At 44.4% G+C, this 24,847-nt stretch overlaps 1 protein-coding gene across 1 annotated transcript; it reads left to right on the forward strand.

The window, feature by feature from the left end:
* Window positions 1-417: 417 nt before the first annotated feature.
* LOC118087997 (carcinoembryonic antigen-related cell adhesion molecule 1-like) lies at window positions 418-24,847 on the forward strand. The gene is made up of 11 exons (XM_060275258.1): window positions 418-1,661; window positions 3,681-3,871; window positions 6,034-6,127; window positions 12,715-12,845; window positions 13,681-13,867; window positions 14,250-14,522; window positions 16,817-16,933; window positions 18,881-18,963; window positions 20,502-20,543; window positions 21,732-24,297; window positions 24,765-24,847. The coding sequence occupies exons 1-10, from the start codon at window positions 1,583-1,585 to the stop codon at window positions 21,777-21,779; spliced, it is 1,245 nt and encodes a 414-aa protein (XP_060131241.1). The 5' UTR covers window positions 418-1,582; the 3' UTR covers window positions 21,780-24,297; window positions 24,765-24,847.

Raw genomic sequence — 24,847 nt, forward strand, 5'->3', positions numbered from 1 at the left:
AACAAGGCCTTACAAACTATGGCAAGTTCTTAAAGAAATGGGAGTGCCTGATCACCTCATCTGTCTCCTGAGAAATCTCTATGTGGGGCAAGAAGCTACAGTTAGAACTGGATATGGAACAACTGATTGGTTCAAAATTGGGAAAGGAGTATGACAAGGTTGTATATTGTCTCCCTGCTTATTTAACTTATATGCAGAATTCATCATGCAAAAGGCTGGACTAGATGAATCCCAAACCGGAAATAAGATTGCCGGAAGAAATATCAACAACCTCAGATATGCAGATGACACAACCTTGATGGCAGAAAGTGAGGAGGAATTAAAGAACCTTTTAATGAGGGTGAAAGAGGAGAGTGCAAAATATGGTCTGAAGCTCAACATCAAAAAAACCAAGATCATGGCCACTGGTCCCATCACCTCCTGGCAAATAGAAGGGGAAGAAATGGAGGCAGTGAGAGATTTTACTTTCTTGGGCTCCTTGATCACTGCAGATGGTGACAGCAGTCACGAAATTAAAAGACGCCTGCTTCTTGGGAGAAAAGCAATGACAAACCTAGACAGCATCTTAAAAAGCAGAGACATCACCTTGCCTACAAAGGTCTGTATAGTTAAAGCTATGGTTTTCCCAGTAGTGATGTATGGAAGTGAGAGCTGGACCATAAAGAAGGCTGATCGCCGAAGAATTGATGCTTTTGAATTATGGTGCTGGAGGAGACTCTTGAGAGTCCCATGGACTGCAAGAAGATCAAACCTATCCATTCTTAAGGAAATCAGCCCTGAGTGCTCACTGGAAGGACAGATCGTGAAGCTGAGGCTCCAATACTTTGGCCACCTCATGAGAAGAGAAGAATCCTTGGAAAAGACCTTGATGTTGGGAAAGATTGAGGGCACTAGGAGAAGGGGACGACAGAGGACAAGATGGTTGGACAGTGTTCTCGAAGCTACGAACATGAGTTTGACCAATCTGCGGGAGGCAGTGCAAGACAGGAGTGCCTGGCGTGCTATGGTCCATGGGATCACGAAGAGTCGGACACGACTAAATGACTAAACAACAACAAAAGCATCTCAGCATGTGATTTATTGTGAAATGCTAGGACTAGTAATCACAAATGTAAATTGAAAAAGCAAAAGCAGGTGCCAAGTTCCTGGCTGAGAGTCTACACTAGATCAAATTTCTGGACTGGTTGGAGACCACCGCATTAGACCTTTTCTGTAATGAACCCTAAACTTCCAAGTTCCCAGTTTCGGTCTCCCTCTGTGGACTCTTGCAACCCGGACTGCACCTTTGCCGTATTTTTTTGAGGTGGGTGCTGTGGAGTTGTACCGGCATTTGAGCAAATAGTTCAGGGATTGGCTTGGCTAGTAAGGGCATAGGAGGAAGTTAATGAAACAGCATTGTTTGGATGATTTCCAACCCTTACGGGGAAACCCAGTGCTGAAAATTCAGCGGCCAAGTTCCTGTTTCTCTGATTGGAGACTTGCTCGGAGCCAGCAGTGGTGCTGGAACCAGGTGCTAGGCAAGAAGCAGATAAAGACCCCAGAGCACCAGCTGTGAAGGGACAGAGAGCCAAACCGATCCTCCATGAAGTGCACCCACAAGATGGACAGGCCATGCAGAACCCATAGCTGGAAGGTCTCCTGGCAGATGCTGCTCTTAGCAGGTGAGAGGTCAGCACCCTGCAATGGGGAGGACTTACTTGGCGGGAGTTGAGGATGCTGTAGGAATTTGGTCTTTTAGTATAGGTCTGCATCTCCCACTAATGCAGATGTCGAAAACTAACTCTGCACCCAATTTCATGCTTCTCCAAATGCAGTTGTGGTGCAGTTCTCAAGAATTTGAATTAGAGGAAGGTGTTGTTTTGAGTGAAAATATTTTTTAAAAAACATGTATTTATATGCAAAAAAACCTTCTAGCGACCACTCTGTTGTACACCCTCGGTTTCCTACCTACTAGGATGCAGAATCCGGACCCCATTTCCAAAGGGGTTGTTGCTAAGAGTGCTGGAAGGAAGCAGGTGGAGTTACATGCAGCTGAGCCTGATTGTAGGATGAGGATGCTGGAGGAATTTGGTTTTTAATTCTAATAGAGATCTGCATCTCTCAGACTGTGGGACCCAGGTGGCGCTGTGGTTAAACCACTGAGCCTAGGGCTTGCTGATCAGAAGGTCAGCGGTTCAAATCCCTGTGACGGGGTGAGCTCCCGTTGCTTGGTCCCAGCTCCTGCCAACCTAGCAGTTCGAAAGCACGTCAAAATGCAAGTAGATAAATAGGAACCACTACAGCGGGAAGGTAAACGGCGTTTCCGTGTGCTGCTCTGGTTCGCCAGAAGTGGCTTTGTCATGCTGACCACATGACCTGGAAGCTATACGCCGGCTCCCTCGGCCAATAATGCGAGATGAGCGCGCAACCCCAGAGTCGGTCACGACTGGACCTAATGGTCAGGGGTCCCTTTACCTTTACCTTTTTATCTCTCAGACTAATGCAGAGGTCTAAACCTCACTCTCTGCCAGATTTTATGCTCCTCCAAATGTTGTTGTGATGTCCTTCTCAGGAAATCAAACTAGACTATTGTGTTCATTTGCAAGAAAATGCATTTTAAATACAGTATGTACTTAAACTTGCACTGAAGTGCAAAATTGGCAAGTCCCACTAAGGGCCGCACTGCTTCACCCTCTGTTTCCTACCTACTTGGACACAGAATCAGAGTTCTGAAAGAACTTGATGACTTCTGGATGACCTTGACAATGCCTCAGAGCCTTCTAGAAAAGCAGCTCTGGAGGAAGGTAGAGAGGTAGTACTAAAGGGGCAGGCTGGAGCCCTGGGGGAGAGTTTTAAAAAAATGGTAGAAGGATTCTTAGTGCCCAGTGAGCACTTTGTGTGAAGAAAGGAATCATTTATTAAAATGAATGTTATTTTTGTTTCGATCAATACCGGTGATCGGCAAAACAGATTGTTTCAATAAATGGCAAAAAGATATTTTGAAATATATCTGGCAAGGGAAAAAACCAAGAATAACATACAAAATATTGATAGATGAGAAAGAGAGAAGAGATTTTTCCTTATCGGATATGAGATTATATTTTGAAGCTTCCTGTCTGTGCTGGTTGAAGGAATGGTTGTTACTGAAGAACCTGCATATTAAAGACTTGGAATGTCTTCATAATATATTTGGCTGGCATGTGTATTTCTGGTATGGCAAAAGTACATAATGGATTTATAAATCAGGTTATTATGTTCATTTGTTATAAATGAAAAATTATAAAGGAAAGGAAAGGAAAGGAAAGGAAAGGAAAGGAAAGGAAAGGAAAGGAAAGGAAAGGAAAGGAAAGGATAGAATCATCCTGACTCCCTGAAGGAAGTAAACACAGACAGGTTCCCAGACCTCCTTCACTGGACTCATTTATGTTAATGTTTGCTAACTTGGAAACATGGGAAGGTCCTGGAAGGGGAAGTGCAATAATGCTTCCCCTTTCTTCATGCCTGCCCCAGAAGAAGGCTGAGGCTCAGCTGCCAGGAAAGGAACTGCCTTGCTTGCTCAATAAAGTAAGGGCTGCACTTAGTGTTTGCAAGACAGCTCCTGCAAACAACTGGCTCACTGATACAAACTGGGATATTTAGAGTGTACTTTTTTTCTTCTTCTTCACCAGAACATGTCTTTTCTTTTCTTCTCCACACTGCAGCCTCCATCCTGAGTTCCTGCTTCCTGTTGACTCGAGGCCAGGAGAGAATTGGAATAAGTATCAGAGTTGTTCCAGAAGTGCTGAAAGAAGGAGATAGTGTCACATTGACACCAGAAGGTTTAGATCTGAAGAAGCTTAGTAACTGCAAATGGTACCGAGGGGCAATTGAAGAAAGAAACCTTATTATTACTGTTAGGGCAAAATTCTGGGTGCGAGAATGCTCAGCCACCCAGCTCATCAGGCAAGGGCCTGTGGTCGTTGCGGAGTATAAAAGGAAGGAGTCCAGCCATGATCCGGAGCAAACAGCAAGGTTTATTACTGCGCAGCAGGTTCAATGCCAGACTGAACACTGTGAACAGGGCTGCAAGAACTTTTAAAACTTCCCACCACCATCCCATAATGCACATCGAAAGCATCATACATACATCACTTGTGACAGGGTAAAACGTCAGAAAAGGGGAAGGTGCAAGGGGCATTAGCATACAGGTAAACAGGAGGTAAGCAGGATTAGCATAAGGATGTCCCAGGACATTGTTAAGCAAGTACCAGTAAGTATCTGGGAAGGGATCCTTGAGTACCTGGTGGGGGGAAACAATGGGTCCAGTTGTGTGTATTGCCTCTGGCTTCGGAGGGTTGGGAATGGCAGGAGATGGTACCTGAATGGATTATGGATATGCAGAGGAGCACCACCCTGGCTACCTGACCTCTTGCTTAAGGGATTATGGCTGTTCCCTGCATCCCTGAGAGCCCTTGGCCAGAGTCGCAAAAAGGAGGTTTCATTTAGAAATAAAGATACACTGTATTCATTCATAAAGAAATATGGTTACATAGAGTCTCAGGCAACAGAGAAAGGGTAGGAAAGGGAGCCTTTATTACTCAGGGCTTGATCTTGAGGGGTTCGTGTTGGTGCGATACTAGAGTGGTGTTGTAGGATCAAATGGGGTCCCCTTGAGGGCATTAGTGCCAATCTTGATTCCCAAATGAAGCCTCGTTTGGGTGCCCCCCCCCTATAAAATTCCCTAACAGTCCCCCATTCGGAGATAGATTCGTGACCCAGTTCTGAAAGAACAACGAATCTTTTCTCCGCTCCTTCCTGCCCTTCCCTGGGGTCCTGGGTGCCAAAGCTCTGTGATCTGGTATTCTCCTTCCTCAAGTGTCACATCTGAACATATTCTGGGAAGAGGGTACGGTGCTGAGAATAAGTTCTTTAGGGAAAGAGATTTGAGGGGTTTGTGTCAGGGAAGAAGCGGAACAGGGAACAACAAGGGTTAATACAATGCATGGCACAACAAAACACAGGTACACATAAACTAAAACAATTCCTTTAAATAACCATCCTAGGTTGGGGGGGGGGCAGCCCCATATGTCAAAGTCCGAAAGTCCTTCATGTTGAATAGCTTCCAGTTGTCCAGCCAACTTATGGATATTGTTCAAGTGTCCCGGAATATGTAGAGTCTGGTCTGTGACATACGTGCAGCACTCAGAGTTGATCAGGGCACAAGTCCCGCCCTCACTGGACAATAAAGAGTCCGTAGCAATTCGGTTCTGTTCTGTTCTGCCTTCTGCATGAATTTTAAAAGTACGCCTGTAAGTTTAAGATGTCTACATGGTTGGAGCTAGCTCCATACACAGGGAATAGTGCCCTGCCCCATGTTTCCCTATTGGCAGCCACGTCAGAGAGTTTGGGGAGGGATTTTGATTTTCCCTTATTCCTTTGCCTTCCCGCCGGTAAGTCGCGAGTGATAAAGCAAATCAGGTTCAAGAAAAGTTGGATCTGCTCCGAGCTGGCATGGGGCTGTACTGGTAGGGTGTGGGGGTTAGGAGTTTAAGAGGGTTATGTCCTTTGCAATCTCCCCGCAGCGCTGTGGTCCGGTGTGGTCCCATACTGGAGAGGTGGGTGAAGGGCCTATGGGGTGGTACCAACCCTCAAGGTACTCTTCCCCCTTTCCAGCCCTCTGTGTGTCCAGGATTCCACAGGCAGCAAAATCGCCTCAAACAAATCCCTTGTAGTTGGGGCTTTGAAAGTTTTGGGGTCAAGAGGAGGCACTGGAACCCAAACATTAGGTTTTCCGTTTGGTGTTGCTTGTCAGTATAAACATGCACAGCCCCTCCCTGCTCTATTTCTGTCCAATTTGGGTGGCGAAGGGCCTCACCTTGTCCATAGAGGAGGTACGATCCATTAGCACAGTCCATATGGTAGTATTGTTGTTCCATGGAAAGGTTGGCATATAGAGAGTTCCCAGTACTGAGTCCCAGTGATTTTAGGCACCAGCGAGTGACGTAGTAAGGTTTGGGAACCCGGGTGACAGAAGTTGAAATCCCCCATTCGGTCAGGGTTGTGGTCGCCCCCTAGGTCTACAGTGTGGTAGTCGAGGAAGTGGCAGTCAGCTTGCAGTCTGGAGCATTGGTCCGACAGGACCAAGGCAGGTTGAGAGCAGAAGAACAGGGTAAGGAGGTAAAGGATGGGACCCATGTTCAGTTCAACGTGGAGCGACAAACAACTGACAGCTGTCAAAGCATGAGTTGTCAAACGAAGCGATGAGTGAGCGGCTGACAGCTGTCAAAGCAGGAACTGTCAAAACAAAGCGACGAGTGAGCGGCTGAAGCGACGGTAGGAAGCAGGAGCGAAGCGAAGGCTGAAGCGACTGCAGGAAGGCTGAAGCGACGGCATGAAGGCTGAAGGGAAGTGAAGGCTGAAGTGATGGCAGGAAGGCTGAAGCGACGGCAGGAAGCAGGAGCGAAGCGAAGGCTGAAGCTACGGCATGAAGGCTGAAGGGAAGCGAAGGCTGAAGCGATGGCAGGAAGCAGGAGCGAAGCGAAGGCTGAAGCGACGGCAGGAAGGCTGAAGATAGACGGCAGGAACTATTCACGTCTTAGGCGCAATTTGATGGTGTTGGGGTCTGGAACTATCTCCGAGGTCCAGATGTCCAAAGCGGTTTAGAGGAGATCCTGGTCTGGTCCGGTCTGTTGGGCCCGATCTTGGTCCCGATTCAGGTCCGGTACTGTTTTCTTACACCTAGTGTGATGCAGCCAAGAGTTCTTCTCCCCTATTTTAGAGCAGTGGGTGAGGTGAGGAGAACTTGAGATGGTCCCTCCCAAGGTGGTCAAAGTGGCTGCTTCTGGTACACTTTAACTGAAATCCAGTCTCCAGACTTCATGGATCCTGAAGCCTCTTTTTTTGGTCAAATGAGTTAAAACAATTAAAAAAGATGTGTAGAGAAGGTTGGCACACTGCAGAGTGCCAGGTGGGACAAGAATATGTGGTGATAAGTTGGTCTAACTTAATAAATTGGTCTTAACAATAGCCTGATCTACTGGAAAGTATAAAAATGCATGAGAACCCTCCAATGGGGTAAAAGCAAAAGTATGGTAAACATAAAAACAATTACACAAAAACTGTGGTCCCCCCTCCCCCCATGGAAATAACACACTATCAGACATAGTTCAGCAATTCTACATAATAACACATAATATACACAACATACAATTATTAATTCCACCCCAGTTGGATGTATTTGAGGAAATCTGTGGTTTTGAGGCAGTTCTTGCCTTTTTTCACACATCTTTAGCCATTTGGCACATTTGCTTGAGGTTAGAAAGGGACAGAAAATGTCCTTACAATTCATCTCCCCCCCCCCTTTTTGTCAGTCCATATCCTTTTGGAATGTGATTGTTGTGGCCAGAGTCTTCTTGGGAAGCTGTAAACAATAAAATCTTAATGCATTTAAGTATTTTATTCATCGCCTTTCTATATAGTTACTACTGTTATTACCTGCTAAGTTTGTTTGGTTCTTTTGCTAAAAGAGAACTTTATGAAGATAACTTAAAGGTGCTACCTGACAGAATGCAGTTACAAAACAATACTGTATTTGGAAGTACTTAGGTTAATTTCATAGACATAATGGAAAAATAAATAAATAAATGAAAGCAGATTATTTGCAACCTAAAAAGAAGCATCAAAGCCCAAAACAGAGGGAAGTCAACTTTATATAGCAGGGGGGAAGAATGCCTGTAAGGGAAGAAAGACTAAAAGAATAAAAGGGATTACTGTTTGTATCTCCTCTCTTTTTTTTTTTTGCTGTGGAAGAAAACAAGAGGCAAAATACACCAGGATTAATACCAGTATATGGTAGAGGTAAATGTGAGATTAGTACATCTCAAGGAAGCATTTACTGACGAAGCATTTGCCCAGTGACCAGAAGATAGCAATTTTCTATTAATTTACAAGTGTGGAGGGGGCGTCCCCCCTTTTGTGTAAATAACATACTGTCAGACGTACAGTAGTTCAATGTTTTTGTCGAATATCACACAACGTAAATTATATATCAGTTGTATGTCTTGAGGTCATCAAGTGAGCTTGAGACAATTCTGGCTGCTTTTAAATCCTAGGGCACAGAGTCTTGAGGTCGAAGAGAGAAAATATCCTTGTAATTCATCATAGTTAAGCATTTTATTCATTTAAATATTATTATTATCATTTATATTTAATTACTGCTGTTATTGTCTACTCAGTCTGTTTAGTTTACTTCACCTAGTTTGGCTGTGGAGGAAACAAAGGACAAAAATGTTGTTAATTAGGACACAATTGATAAGTTATTAACATTTTCCTTATGTGGTTCTGAATTCTCTTTGAGGTTCGCGTATCCTGTTTGAAAGGGACTATTATTACTATTATTATTTACAGGAAAGAATGACTTAGATGCTACATTCGTATGTACAGGAAGAAAAGGTAGAAATGCAAAAAAAATTGCATAAATAAAACAAAATGATATTTAGATTACCACTCAAACAACATTTTTTTTCAGATGGACTGGACACAAAGATATCAGATTAAAAGGAAAAAGTTACTATCAATTAATACGAAGACATTATAAAGACCACACATGTTAATATTGGACTGTAACCTTAAAGATTTGAAGGTGAATGGGAAAATAATGGAAAACTGATTTAATAAATGGAAGCTAGGAAAAGGACCCATACGTCACAGAAGGGGTGTAGCCCAAGACCGCCCTCCCTAGATTCATCATAGGTACATCATGAAAGGGGAGGTCTGGTAGCAGTAATCTGAGCAGTCTGGACCCTGCCCCCTGCCCCCAAAACCCAATCAACAAGAGATATTTACATTTCCCCGTTTCCCAGCCAAGTTAATCACACCCTTTTGTCTGGCACTCGGGTATCAGGATGCCAGGGATTACCTGAGACAATGAGAAGGTTCCCCCCACCCCCTTCTTCCTTGCAGAGGAACACCTGCTCAGAGAGTCAAAATGGTGTCAGTCAGGCCTGTCTTCCTGTGCTGCTTCAGACATGTGCCTGTACATTCATGTACATGTTTTATGAACAATTATTATATATGTGACCTTAAAATTCTTATAACAGAGCCTTAGTTTGCATAGTCTGTCTGTCAACTGGGTGGATCTGACCATCAGGGTAGTATGAAGAGAAGACAGCTATTTTCTATGAATTTCCAAGTGTGAAGGGCGCTTTACATTAAGAAATTTGAATAATATTTCATGTGCAGAGTATAACCTTGACACCTCTTAAGTTACAACCTTCTTTTTCTCCTCTCTTTCTCTTCAAGCTGACATAGTCTCTGTGCATGTACAGAGTTCATGATTTAGAAATCCATTGTACCAATTGAAAGTGTTGCAGCTGTTGGCTAAGTCACCATTTGAATAGAGGAAGGGAAGGGTGAATAGGTTAGATTTTACCCAGAAACCCAGCAATTTACACTTCCACCAAACCAGCAACAAAAAGTGGTCAAATTAAATTCTTTGGTAAGTTTAAATCCATTTCTTTAGCCTTTGTGTCCTGAGATATTTCTGACCTCTTATTTCCTGTTCCTTGCTGCTTAGGAAGCAGGCTTATAAATCTTAAACTTTAAATATATAAAACTTCAATATCCAGACAACGCAATATTTTCACCAGAAAGCTGCAAGAAAAGTTTGGTCAAATTAAACTCCTTAATGAAGTCATGGCACTAATTAGCCATGTTTACTGTACTATATAAACATCTCATACCCCAGGCAAAAGAAATCTAGATTTGCCCCCTTTATCTACAGGGTTTTTGGGGTGCAGACTTTTATTCAAAATATTTCACAAATGTGGATTATTATTATTAGTGTGCTTTCCCTCTAGTCATTAGCGGAACAATGACCCGCCCCCTTATGTACGGGTAAATGACCAGTCAGAATTCATAAATTGCAAATGTTTGTTTGTTTTAAATAACTTCAGCCATGGGCAGACTAAAATTCCCTGCCCCCTCATATATGGGAAAATGGCTACAGGGTCACAATTCATAAGATATATTCTGCCATTTATTTACAAGGGGAAATGGTCAAGACTTTTATATGTGCTTAAACTTTAAACCTTAATAGACAAAATGGTAAAACTCATATAATCACTCCTTAAAAAAGACACTCTTGTTCTAACTCTGAAAACCAATAATCTTTCCTTGCCAGAAAGCAGAGCTGGGCTGAATTTCAACCCATCACCACATCAGACACATTGCCTTTCACATAGCTCTAAAATGGGAGTTAGAAGGGACCCTGTGGTCATTTAGTCTAACCCTCTAAGATACAGGATCCACAAGATTTGAATTAAAATACCAACTTTATACAGAACCCTTTAGCAGATGAGTTTTTCCTTAAGAGGTTATATCAGGAGCCCAACACAATTGAAGTTAAAACTAGACTCAGATAGACAATTCCTGGCTAAGGAAGCTCTACTTTTGACAAACAAATCACCTTTATAGGAATAGCTGTTCAATTTTCCTTTAGTCAATATTCCTCTAGTCACTTGAAGAAAGACTCCCCTTTTGAGCCTCTCTCAATAACAAACATTTGCACACCTCATGAAGTGAACATTTTCAAGTTTCAAAATATTTTCAAAGTATTGAGCAAGCATTTTCAAGGTTACTTACAAACACATTCTCTTTCTCTCCTACCTACCTAGCACCTTCGCATCACATACAACATACAATTTCAGACACATTCTCTCTCTCTCTCCTTCTACCTACCTAGCACCTTCACATCACATACAAAATGTAATTTCAAACACATTCTCTCTCTCTCTCCTTCTACCTACCTAGCACCTTCACATCACATACAAAATGCAATTTCAAACACATTCTCTCTCTCTCTCCTTCCACCTACCTAGCACTTTCATATCACATACAACATACAATTTCCTCATTTAACTCCCCCCCCCCATTTGCAAGAGTCTGGTAGGGTTGGAAGGGATCTTGAGTAATCTAGTCCATCCCTTCTGAAATATGGGGATCTCAACACTATCATCGCCCTTTCAAAGCAGGATACACATACATTTGAGTACAGATGGCTAACTGGGAAGGAAACACGGGCTATGCCCTATCACGGAAGCACACATGTGTACTAAGGGAAAAGGAAGGAAGGGGAAGATTAAAAGTACCAACTTTACATGGAGGCCTTTAACAAACCTGAGGGTTGGATAAACAGTTTTAAGAGGGAATTTACTTTCTCACTACCACCATTCTGTCCAACTGGACCAAGGTTAAACTGACTCAGATAGACATTTGCTGGCTATGGAGCCTCTACTTTTAATAACATTTCCCTAGAAGGAACACCATATTTCATAGTCACATGGTCCTAATACTTCCAAGGATTCCTCATAACAACAACACTCTTCTCTCAGAAGGAGACCTACCTAAGGCTTTATGAAATATAGACACTGCATTTTAGCTTGCAAAGAGCTGTTGTGCTCAATGAAGCTGGTTGCAGCAGAAACATTACATACAGAGCACATGGCTCCCTTGTTACACAGACCTTAAACATTGTGAGTTCACAAACAAACATTTTCAAAGTTACAATCTCCCTTTTCCCTTCCTGCTCCCCCTTTCTGTACAGAAAGGGGTAGGTATACACACACACCCTCTTTTACTCTCTGGAGAAAGATTGGCCTTCTACAGCCTCTTACAACCAACAAACATTCACACACCACTTCCACCCTTTTTCAATATTTGCCATGTTTTTGGGTTGATCAATCCCTTAACATAAAATTATTTAAGCAAGCTTGCATTATTATTATTTTTAAACTTTTTTTTTTTTTTAACTTAGGAAGGCAGTCTGTAGAGGTCATGGCCAATTTTTAAACACAAACTCCTTACATTCCCAAACCTTGATTACATTTCTTATTTATTTCAAGGGAAACAACGATCTCTAGCAGACACAAGGAACAGATGCACACACACTTAACAGACAAAACAAATAACAGACAACATGTAACGTGAAAACATATATATACCATTCCTATTGTTTCTCAGTCCTAAATAAAGTTACCTAGCTATTTCACAGAGTTTCTCCTGAGCCCTAGCTATCTGGTTTCCTCCCCAGACCTTTGGTGCTCACTTTTCCCGTTTCTCTTTGGGGTGCTTCCAACCACTCTGCCATGTCCTGCCTAATCCCTGTTAGGCTACCCCTCCTGGCAACCTCCTACCTATCGTCACAATCTTGAGAAATAGGGGACCCTACTGGACGCCCACGCTTTGCGGTGCCAGATCAGGTACCCCCTTGGATAGAATTTTTCGCTCCGGAATACCCCCCTTGCTTTTGGAAGCGGGCTCACGCACGATACACGTGTTACGTGGCTCGACCAGTGCGGCTGGGGTAAAGACAGGACAGAAAAGGCTTCAGCCTGCTGGCTGAAGTGGTTGAAAAAGAGCCTTTGGTCCCTTGCTTTTGGACAGGGCCTTCCTGCCAGGGCGGCTGACCAAAGGACCCCCACTCTTTTCTGGAAAAGGGGGGGTGGAGAAGCAACAGAGATAGAGCTCAGAACTCCCCTTTCGAGTTGAGCACGGCACACGGTCCGGAGAGACAGGACAGAAAGCACGATAGATAAGAGGGCAGAGAATTCAGTTGCCAGGAGATACCACCCCGCTACCACCAGTGCACTGGGTTTTAACCTTATACTCACACACTCCTCCGTGTTGATCCTGGGGATGAAGAAGCTGGCCGGCCGGTTCTTGCCTTTGCTCCCTGGCTGGGTCCTTCGAGACTTGCAGATTACCGCCTGGAGGATGGCCGAGGGTCCAAAGGGGTCTTCCCAGGCAAAAGGGCCTGGTGCCGGCTGAAGATCTTGGGGCCCTCAGTCAGCCACACAGGAGAACCGCAAGTCCCTGTTCGGGCGCCAAATGTTAGGGCAAAATTCTGGGTGCGAGAATGCTCAGCCACCCAGCTCATCAGGCAAGGGCCTGTGGTCGTTGCGGAGTATAAAAGGAAGGAGTCCAGCCATGATCCGGAGCAAACAGCAAGGTTTATTACTGCGCAGCAGGTTCAATGCCAGACTGAACACTGTGAACAGGGCTGCAAGAACTTTTAAAACTTCCCACCACCATCCCATAATGCACATCGAAAGCATCATACATACATCACTTGTGACAGGGTAAAACGTCAGAAAAGGGGAAGGTGCAAGGGGCATTAGCATACAGGTAAACAGGAGGTAAGCAGGATTAGCATAAGGATGTCCCAGGACATTGTTAAGCAAGTACCAGTAAGTATCTGGGAAGGGATCCTTGAGTACCTGGTGGGGGGAAACAATGGGTCCAGTTGTGTGTATTGCCTCTGGCTTCGGAGGGTTGGGAATGGCAGGAGATGGTACCTGAATGGATTATGGATATGCAGAGGAGCACCACCCTGGCTACCTGACCTCTTGCTTAAGGGATTATGGCTGTTCCCTGCATCCCTGAGAGCCCTTGGCCAGAGTCGCAAAAAGGAGGTTTCATTTAGAAATAAAGATACACTGTATTCATTCATAAAGAAATATGGTTACATAGAGTCTCAGGCAACAGAGAAAGGGTAGGAAAGGGAGCCTTTATTACTCAGGGCTTGATCTTGAGGGGTTCGTGTTGGTGCGATACTAGAGTGGTGTTGTAGGATCAAATGGGGTCCCCTTGAGGGCATTAGTGCCAATCTTGATTCCCAAATGAAGCCTCGTTTGGGTGCCCCCCCCCCTATAAAATTCCCTAACAATTACCTTTTTCCTAATTCCAGTTTTTGGTCAGGCAAATGGAACTGCCCACACTGGCAGGGAAACTGGGAACAAAGATTGCTCCCTTCAAATCACAGATTTAAAGCCAGATGACTCTGGAACCTATTCATTTAAACCAGAAGCTTTGGGGGTTTCCAACACAGGGGCTACAAACATCACCGTTTCAGGTATGATTAACTTGCTCTCCAGTCATTCTTACTTCTTATGCACCCAAATCTATCTCCTCTGCTGAGCTCTGAGGTGGAGAGTTCTGTGCCTTCACAATTCCTCTGCCCCAAGAATGAGGCCCTACAAAATTATTCATTTTTTCATCAGAAAACTTTACCGGAATATGCCTTTTTAGCTGTTCAATTGGAAAATGTTTGAGGGTTTCTTTGGGGGGGGGAGAGTTATATTCATTTAACAGCATTTTATACCAATTAATATGCACTAACACATGTTAGTGGCTCAAAGTGGCTTTCTTTGATGGCCTCTCTTAAAGAGACCATAACCAGATTCAGCAACCAAGAGGACCCACAAAAGATGACCGTCTTTCTGTTTCATCTGCAGAAATCCTCTCCCACCCAGTCCTGTGGCCGACAGAATCCCTAGGGTCAGGGAACACAAGTGTCACCTTATACTGCAACACCTCTGACCGCCTTGACGTCTCCATCCTTTGGTTCAAGGATGGTAATCCTGTCCAATCTAAGACGGGGCTTTCTGACCGGAACCGAACCCTCACGCTAACTAGCATCACCAAAGAGGACGAAGGGATCTATACGTGTCAGGCAGTCAACCCTGTCAGTAATGCTATAAGCAACCCCAGTAAGATAACTTTGGCATGTGAGTAATCCACTAATAAACAAGGAACCCCTTTCCTCCTGACTCTGCTCTCCATGCTAGTGGTTTCTAACTCCCTATCGCTTTTTGTGTGTAGGTAGATTATGGTGGTGAGAGAAAGGCTCCGTGTGTCTGCCTGGCTTGCTGCTCGGCAACATGCAATGAACGCCTCATTCTGGGAGTCAACGGGGTGGGGAGCAAGCGGTCAGCAGAGAAGCCCTCAGAGTGGCTCTGATGGAGAACTACAGGGTCTGCCACCCGCCTGTCATCACTCTCAGTGCTTACATCCAGACTGGACTGAGGTCCAGCTCCGAGGGCCTTCTGGCTCACTGTGAGAAGTGAAGCAACAGGGAACCAGGCAGAGGGCCTTCTCTCTAGTGGCGCCCGCCCTGTGGAACGCCCTCCCATCAGATGTGAAGGAAATACACAACTATCTGACTTTTAGAAGACATCTGAAGGCATCCCGTTTAGGGAAGTTTTAAATGTTACAACTATACCGGAATACGCTAGTCTTGCTACTGCCTTTTTAGCTGTTCAATTGGAAAATGTTTGAGGGTTTCTTTTGGGGGGGGGAGTTATATTCATTTAAAAGCATTTTTAAACCAATTAATATGCACTAGCACATGTTAGTGGCTCAACGTGGCTTTCCTTGATGGCCTCTCTTAAAGAGACCATAACCAGATTCAGCAACCAAGAGGACCCACAAAAGATGACTGTCTTTCTGTTTCATCTGCAGAAATCCTCTCCAGCCCAGTCCTGTAGCCGACAGAATCCCTAGTGGCAGAGAACACAGGTGTCACCTGATGATGATGATGATGATGGAATAGGACATCCCTAGTTTCATCAGGGGTGCGGGTGGTGCTATGGGTTAAACCACTGTGCTGCTTCGGCTTGCCGATTGAAAGGCTGGCGGTTTGAATCATAGGATCATAGAGTTGGAAGAGACCACGAGGGCCATCTAGTCCAACCCCTTGCCAAGCAGGAAACACTATCAAAGCATTCTTGACATATGCCTGCCAAGCCTCTGCTTAAAGACCTCCAAAGAAGGAGACTCCACCCCACTCCTTGGCAGCAAATTCCACTGCCGAATAGCTCTTACTGTTTAGGTGGAATCTTCTTTCTGGTAGCTTGAATCCATTGCCCCGTGTCCGCTTCTCTGGAGCAGCAGAAAACAACCTTTCCCCCTTTTCTATATGACATCCTTTCATATATTTGAACATGGCTATCATATCACCCCTTAACCTTCTCTTCTCCAGGCTAAACATACCCAGCTCCCTAAGCCGTTCCTCATAAGGCATCGTTTCCAGGCCTTTGACCATTTTGGTTGCCCTCTTCTGGACACGTTCCAGCTTGTCAGTATCCTTCTTGAACTGTGGTGCCCAGAACTGAATCCCCGCAACGGGGTGAGCTCCCATTGTTCAGTCCCTGCTCCTGCCAACCTAGCATTTTGAAAGCACGTCAAAGTGCAAGTAGATAAATAGGTACCGCTCTGGTGGAAAGGTAAACGGCGTTTCCGTGCACTGCTCTGGTTTTGCCAGAAGCGGCTTAGTCATGCTGGCCACATGACCCAGAAAAACTGTGTGCGAACAAACGTCGGCTCCCTTGGCCTACAGAGCGAAATGAGCGCCGCAACCCCAGAGTCGTCTACGACTGGACTTAACTGTCAGGGGTCCTTTACCTTTTTTTTTTTAGTTTCATCAGAGAAATGTTGGTGCTTATGGGACAGCTGTTTTCAATGCTCAAAGGGCCTATAGCTTGTCATGCAGCCCACATAGATGAGTGTGGGAGAAGAGCTTGGTGGAGCTGGAAGGATCAAAGAATATCACTAGACTGGGGAAGAAGAAGGTGGGGGAGAGGGGGTTGGGTGGTAATACTTTGGGTGTATGTTGGGTTTTATGCAACATTAATGTCTCACATCAGGTGAAAAAAAAAGACTCTACAACTTGAAAAAAAGAGACAATGCACGTTCTCTCATAAATCAAGAAAATCTTTAATAAAAAATATTCAGAAAGAAAGAAAAAGAAAATCACTAGACTGGGCACTGAGTTTGAGGAAGAGCTATTTCTCACCTTTTGGAGGGCAACACCTTGGCTTATTTTCTAGCCAATCTCATGTGAGCCAGGAAGAGTTGCATTCATTTCTGGACATTATTTGCTGCTGCCTCTCTGCCCCCAAAGCCGGGTAATTCTAAAATATTAACTTTCCTTCCTTTGGTGCTTTTAGAGGGAGAGATGAGAGGCTAGATTATTGTCAACCCTTAATGCAAAATCATGGGAAAAAAGTCCTTTCCTCTTCAGATTCTTCAGGTGGTTCTTCTCCTTCTTCTGGTTCTGCTGGAGCCCTCGCTGGGACTGTTATTGAGTCCCTGGCTGTGATATTGGTGCTGGTGGGGACCCTGACTTACGTCTCTCTCCGTGAGTAAAACTAGAGCTGGCCGTCGACTGCAGGGTGTTCTCAGCATGGTGCTACCAATTGTGGGATGAGTTTTACTAGTTAGGAGAGGATATATTAATTGCAATTTATACCTCCAGGCACCCACTTGTGCAAGTTGAATAGAGTTTAAAATCCCATCCTTAGCAGAAAATTGAAGCATAGGAATTGCGAAGCCTTCTTTTGATAAAGCCCAGCTACAAAGTAAGCTGTTTCCCAATTTCTTATCTTGCTTGACAAAGAATCAGGCAACAGAGTGGGAAGTACCGTAAGTTTAAAACATGATTTACTTACTTTTAGTCATGCAATGGTTCTCAGCAACAGCAGCAGTATACAAACTATGCAGGTAAAATACTTATATTTACAGTAAAAACAGCCTCAGACATGTGCCTGAGCTGGAGCAATTGGAGGTATGTCTGCCCTCATTGCTGGTTGAAGGAAGAGGGGAGGGGAAATGAAATCACATAGATCCCTCTCTCTGAATTACATGTCTATGGTCTGAGTCTCTGCCTATCAGCAATTCAGCTCTGTGGTCTTAACCCCTTCTCATGCTAACTAGCAAGAATATGCATTGTTCAGTTGGGCTGTTAATCTACTACACCAGTGGCCCCAGCACACACACACACTAGTGAAGAGCAGAGAGGAGGAATGATTCACTGTATATAGTTTTAGTTTATTTTCCTTAGACTAATAGTTGTATAAATTGCAATGTTAATTCTGCAATAAATACTTTAAGCTGAAGTGAAATGGGTGAGGTGTTTATTCCCACATGGTAATTCACCAACACATGAGCTGAACTAAGAAAGAAGAGCCTGGAAGACTTTCTGGGTGACTCTGATGACTGGAAAAGGAACCCCAAATGATTGGCATAGTGTGGGGGTAGGCAACCTAAGGCCTGGGGGCTGGATGCGGCCCAATTGCCTTCTCAATCCAGCCCATGGACGGTCCAGGAAGCAGCATGTTTTTACATGAGTAGAATGTATGCTTTTATTTAAAATGCATCTCTTTTGTGGGGCATAGGAATTAGTTCCTTCCCCCAAAAAAATATAGTCCAGCCCACCACATGGTCTGAGGGTCTGTGGACTGGCCCATGGCTGAAAAAGGTTGCTGACATTTGCACTGACATTTAAATCAGTCGCCTCCTTTAGGCTGTAAGCTGTTGGGGGACTAGTATGTGTGCCTGTGTAAGAAACAGTGTCATGGTTAGAGTGTCAAACTGGGAACCTTGAGACCAGGGTTTGAATCCCCATGTGGCCACAAAGCACCTTGGGCCAGTTGTTGCCTCTCATCCTAACCTACCTCACAGGGTTGTTGTGAGGATGAAATGGAGAGCAGCAGAACTGTGTAGACCACCCTGAGCTCCTTGGAGAACAGGTTGGGATAGGATGCAATCAATATCAATAAACTGCCATTTCTCCTTGTTAAGGACAAGATTCAAACAAATGGTTCTTAAAAAGCATAAATAAATGGTCTTGCTGCAATTTGCTTGATGTTACCCTGCTCTGGGACGCGGGTGGCGCTGTGGGTTAAACCACAGAGCCTAGGGCTTGCCGATCAGAAGGTTGGTAGTGACGGGGTGAGCTCCCGTTGCTCGGTCCCAGCTCTAGCTCCAGTTCGAAAGCACGTCAAAGTGCAAGCAGATAAATAGGTACCGCTTCGGTGGAAAGGTAAACGCCGTTTCCGTGCACTGCTCTGGTTTGCCAGAAGCGGCTTAGTCATGCTGGCCACATGACCTGGAAGCTGTACGCCGGCTTCCTCGGCCAATAATGCGAGATGAGTGCCGCAACCCCAGAGTCGGTCACGACTGAACCCAATGGTCAGGGGTCCCTTTACCTTTACCTTACCCTGCTCTCAGGGGCAGATTTTTAGGGTGTGTTGTAGGATATGAGGTCCACATTACGAGTTTATTCCCAGACTTCTCCCTCTTCCAGGTGTCTGTCGTCGAAATGGCAAAACTTCCACCCAGGTTGTATCCACCCCTCAAATATATGAGAATGTTCCTCCACCTGGACAGGTGAGTGACTCAGGCATCCATAAGGCCGTTTGGTGTGAGATGGGTCCACCTCAAGCATGGTGCCCACTAGGCACCTACAGCATCTAAATGCCATGCCATCTCCACCCCATACCCCTTTGATCTGGGTTTCCTCTTTTCAGGGGAAATTAAATAAGTTTTAAAAAAACCTGTTGCCTACAATCAGTTTGTGACATCAACCTGTTTATGTACCTGTGTAACCTCCAAGACATTTGGGGATGGTATGATTGAAAAAATGTATCTGATGTAGAAATATTTCATCTTTCTTTCTCCTCCTGAAGTGTGAAGAACTTTCAAACTCTGGCAGACTTCAGTTCTCTGCCAGGAGCATTAACGGAGGATCGATTATAACCAGGCTCTGTTGGAAGAAAGATTATAACCTTGCGAGGAGGGCTGCCATCAGACTAGTTTTCTTATGCTGTTGTTTATTGCCAACATTATGATGGGTTTAGAAAGGAGCAGATCCTCTCAATTTTAAAGCATTTACCTGGTAGACAAGGATTAGGAAAACTCAGTTCTGGGGGTTAAAATATCACTTTGCCTGTCCCTCAGTCTTTCCACAACACACACCCCTTCTCAGGTCATGTCCACCACCAAACTGGCTTCACACCTTGCCTGAGTGTTTTCGCCTGGCTAGAATATATCTTTGAAAGTCTCAGCCTTGCCCGGATAAAGGTGTAGGGAGGGATGTGTATGGAAACTAGCCTATTGCACAAAGGTGAAATTTACATTTCTCGCTCCACCCATTTTTACATCCGGCTCCACCCGCTACTGATCTGTGGCCACTTAAAATCTTCCTTTCCCATCAAGCTGGGGAAATTTTCCTTTCTCTTGTAGCAAACCACGTGAATGGAAAGGGCAGGAATGTTATTGGAAGGGGCACCCTTTTTGGTAATTGAGCCAGGATCTCAGATGATCTTAAAATTGGGTTTTGAGTCGATGTAGAGTTGAGCATGTTTTCTCTTTATCATGTTGGCAGTTTATGTAATCTGGAATTGGTCACTCCAGTTGAATTTTGCACCAGGTCTCTGGCCTTGTGAATAAACATGATTTGACCTGTTTAGAGTACTAAGTCTTGAGGCACCCTCAAGCTTTTCCCGCTATTGCACGTTTATTTTTTGCATCAGTGCTAATTTACCTGACCTTGGGATCAGATTATGGGTGCCATTTCCATGATCCAGAGGATTTATGGTCTAGATTAAACAGTGGAGCACAGAAAGGAATGACAAATTAAGTCACGAAGATGCGAAAGGAAAGTGGGTTTAAAAAAACAAAACCAAAAAAAACCCCAACAACTTTCTGTTTTCAGAAAACACTCCCTGTTTCAGCATCTGCCAAGGTGCCCCTAAATGTGGGTCTTAAGAAAATGGCACTGGCCAGGTTCAGCTGGCCACACATTTGAAACTGGCCATAATAATAGAAACTGAATTCTCAGAATTCTGCACTGACACACTGCCAGAACTGAGCATCAGTGCTACAGTGAAGTGCTACCTTCAACACATTTTTTGTCGTTGACCCAGGTTCATCATGAAAACTCCTCCAGCGCTGCCAACACATATGAGGTGAGTCCTTTGCGCTTCAAAATGTTTGGAAATGCCAAATATGACAAAATATCTGTTACAGTGGTCCCTTGGTTCTCAAACGCCTTGGCACTCAAGCAACTTGGAACCCAAACACTACAAACCCAGAAGTAAGTGTTCCGGTTTGCGAACATTTTTCGGAAGCCGAACATGCTCCGTTTTGAGTCTTATGGTTCCGATTTGAGTGCCACACTTCTGTTTTGAGTATTATGCTGAGGTCTGTCCATTTTTGCTATTTATTTTGCGTTTTTGTTTTTGTGGCTCTTTTTTGTGACTGTGTCTAGTTCAGCTACTGATTGATCGATTGATTGTGTGACTGCAGTAAATTGTTTATTGCTTTCATTTTATGGATCTATTGTCTCATTAGAGAGTAAAATTCCTGTTAAATTGCTGTTTTAGGGGTTGTTTTTAAAAGTCTGGAACGTCTTAATCCATTTTGCTTTACTTTGGAATGCTTTGGTTTGGGAACAGACTTCTGGAATGGATTAAGTTTGAGAACCAAGGTACCACTGTATTAACAAGAGCCAATCAGCGGCTCTCACAATTAACCCAGGACTACAGACACAACTCAGAATGCTGGCATTAAGATGGCCTTGTACATTTTAGGGCCTTATGGGCAATTAATTGTCTTCCTCATGTACCTACCCAACAGAACATAATGGCCCAATACCAAGTCACCCCTTTAGTCTATCAAGACGAGTAATGCCTACATTGAATGGCAGCTGCTCTCCCAGATTTCAAGTGGGGATCTCTCCCTCCCGAACAGAAATGTATACACCTGGATGGCCAGCTGCCAAAGGTGTGCACGTCTCCTGCAGGGTTGTAGAGTCAGGTGGAAATGGGTGTTTCAGCAAGTGAAGCTTTTCTCTGCTCACACTGCAAAAGAAGCCCTGCAGGAACTGGACCTGAAATTCCTCCTTCGCCTTGAATTCGCAGTGGCATTCCCTGTATTCCGAATTATCCAAATCCCATGCAGAGGACGCCCAGGTTCCCTGACCAGTATAAACCACTTGCATTAAAGACACTTGCTCTGATTTCCTTCTCTTCTTACAAGCCATTACTTCCAAGAATATAAATACGTAAATAAAACGCTGGCCAGGAAAGCAAATGAAAGCAAAGATGGGTTTGACTTTGCGGCTTCCACCTGACCCATCTCCATTTTCTCTTTAGACCTTGCAGCCCAGGATCCCATCTGTCTATGAAGAGATACAGAGATAAGAGTTGGACCCAGCAATTTCCTCTCCACTACTGAACCTCTCCTGGGCCCTCAAGCCTCTTTCCTGATCTGATCTCTTCCTTTCAGATGGTGCTGAGTAACTGTAGGGACCAGGACATTTTCTCTGCAGGGCTTAATCCTTCTGGAAATCCTAGTCCTTGTTCTGAAGAAAAGAGCCAGCCTTGGTCCCCAAGGGACTCTCATGTTGGGAAAGACTTGCAGATACTGAGACAGAGACACAAAGGAAGTTCTCCCTGGAAAGGCCAGGCAGATATCCTTGGAATTGCATCTTGTGTGACTAAAGGATTAATGCTGAGGGGGAAGAAAGAAAAGGGAAATTCCTCATGAAAACTCACCTGCATTTTAATGTAAATATAATATATTTACATATATATGTAAATATAATATATTTAATGTAATATACACATTTTTCCAAATAGTTTTGACAAATGTTGACATTTTTCAAGTATTCCCCCCCCCAATAAAATCCATGTTTCCATGTTATTTTCACACTATATGCACACACACTACACCCCTGAATGCTACTGCTGGAATGAGAAAGTCTTTGTCATACACCTGCAGTTGAGTAAGAATAAGAATAAGAATAATATTTATACCCCAGCCACTCTGGGTGGCTCCCAAGAGAATATTTCAAACATGATAAAACATCGAACATTAAAAACTTCCCTAAACAGGCCTGCCTTCAGATGTCTTCTAAAAGTCAGATAGTTGTTTATTTCGTTGACATCTGATGGGAGGGCGTTTCACAGGGCAGGCGCCACTACCGAGAAGGCCCTCTGCCTGGTTCTCTGTAGAAAGAATGTCTGTCTGCTTTCATGTGGGAGGGAGTTCCAAAGACAGGTCACCAAAGGTATGGCTTCTAGTAGTTGCAAGCTGTGCATCCGAGCCTTGGAGGAACACAAGCAGAGACTCCCTTGGATATCTCCATGCTTGGGCAGGGATATAAGGGGTTAGGCAGTCCTTGAGATTGTAAGGAAACCTCTGAGCCGTTTATTACAATCAAGCTGTGAAAGCAAGCAAGCTACCCTAGCCTTGTGTCGCTGGAATGTAGCCTCTCACAGCATCCACCCCCACCCCCCACCCCCCAGACGTGTGTGTCCCAGAAGCTTGTCCATGAGGCAATGAACCTCTCTGCCTGAAAACGTTACCCCACACCGGATCTGATTGACATTTTCCCTTCCTCTAATATGAGAAGGCCTCTCCTCTCCTGAAGTTGCCTCATTTGCTGTGTGGTTCCTCCCCAGCAGCCTTCTTTCCCCATTCGTCGTTGCAGAACCACAGCTTTTACACTCCTCTCTGGGCAGAGAGGGAGTCCTCGGCCTCCAAGAAAGCGGAGTTGTCCCACCCAGCCTCCTGTTTCGCTGGGGTGAAGGATCCAGCAAAGCACAGCCAGAGACCTGGGGGTCACTGGCGGCTGAGTGGAAGCAGGAGCTGCTGGAGGAACCCAGGCATCCTGGTGACCCTGCTGGCGGCAGCATCCAGCTTGTGAAGTCCCACAATGGGGAGGAGGCAGGAGCGTCATCTGAGCCTAGCAGGTGAGGCAAACTGGGGTGACAAAGAAGGCCTGGGAGTCTGGGAAGGTGCTGAAAGGGAACCACAAGAGGTTTTCCCCCTTTCTTCGTGGCTGCATTCCTTGTGGCTGTTTCCATTTGTATAGGGGAGAGGAGAGGAGAGGGGGTGGGAGCAGACCCCTTTGACACATCCCTGCCCATGGATGAAGAAGAAGAAGAAGAAGAAGAAGAAGAAGAAGAAGAAGAAGAAGAAGAAGAAGAAGAAGAAGAAGAAGAAGAAGAAGAAGAAGAAGAAGAAGAGGTTTCTTTTAAAATTGTAGCTCAATGCAGAAAGAAGGGAGTTTACAAGCATGCAGTTGAACACACACAAAAGGAACACAGACCAGAGAAACAGACGTATGCTGTATTCACACACATGTAGTTTAATGGAACTTACTTCCATGTAGGGGTCAGTTTTTATTTTCTCCATTTCCCGTTTTTCCAATCTCAAACTCAGTTCTCCACATTTTGAAGCAATTTCTGATTTTATTTTTAAATGCTCATTGAAATTATTCCGGAAATTAGTGCTCATTTCTCCTAATAAACATGTTTTTGTGTGCAGTTTTGACTAATGTACACTTTTTGGAAGCAATTTCTTCTACTATAATGCACTTTTGTATATTATGTTCTGCCAAGAACATATTTCATATTTATGAGAATTTTCTCCACAATATTCAAGGGGGGAGTGAACTTTAAGGGAACTACAGTACATCATAAAATTCAGTAAAGTGAGAATTTTGAAGGATGTCTTTATGGTGTTTCACCTCTAGGGATCTAGCAAGAGTTAAGTTGCAAGGGTGGTAAATAGCCAATAGGAGCTCTCCAGGCAGAAGCAGGGGTATATAAGGAGAAGCAGGCAGTCAGAAGGGGGAGATAAAAGGGAGAGTTGATGGGAGTTGATGAGAGAGGTGGAGAGGATTTTGAGATAGAGGGTTAGAGAAGCTAGGAGGTGAGCTGTGGTGCAGAATCTGAAAGAGTAATAAGGGAACTTCAGTCAGGAAGGAAAAGGGGGGAACTAATACTAAAGGTTAAGTTTAAGGAAAAGTACTTGAGAAACCAATAAGAATTTATATGCTTGTAAAATAATCACCTAAATAAACTTATTTGTTTGGTTTGCTTTTCATCTGACTGGAATCCATTAATTGTGAACCAGTACACAGACTTACTGGTTGGTGGCAGCAAGGGAAGAATAGAGGTGAGGGAGGTACTGGGTCAATAGACCGTTAAACGTCCGGGGACCCTTTGCCGGTGTATCTCGCCACAGTCTTTATTTTCATTATTGTACTGTTTTGGGACATGCAAATCTTCAGAGGCTGATTTTCATGTGAACTGAATCAAATTTCATGACTATTGGCAGCTCCATATATATATTTTTGGCCTAGTACAGGTGTTTTTGTTTTCTTCTCCACAACACAGCCTCCATCCTGAGTTCTTGCTTCCTGCTGACTCAAGCCCAGGGCAAGACTGAAATACACATCACAGTTGACCCAAATGAGCTG

Source organism: Zootoca vivipara, chromosome 6 (genome assembly GCF_963506605.1).
Source record: "Zootoca vivipara chromosome 6, rZooViv1.1, whole genome shotgun sequence".
NCBI classification, from domain to species: Eukaryota; Metazoa; Chordata; class Lepidosauria; order Squamata; family Lacertidae; genus Zootoca; species Zootoca vivipara.

Coding starts and splice junctions, on each gene's coding strand:
- LOC118087997 (XM_060275258.1), top strand. CDS start 1,583: ATGAAGTGCACCCACAAGATGGACAGGCCATGCAGAACCCATAGCTGG. Junction 1,662..3,680: donor GCAGATGCTGCTCTTAGCAG/GTGAGAGGTCAG, acceptor TCCACACTGCAG/CCTCCATCCTGAGTTCCTGC. Junction 14,523..16,816: donor CAGTAAGATAACTTTGGCAT/GTGAGTAATCCA, acceptor TTTCCTCTTCAG/ATTCTTCAGGTGGTTCTTCT.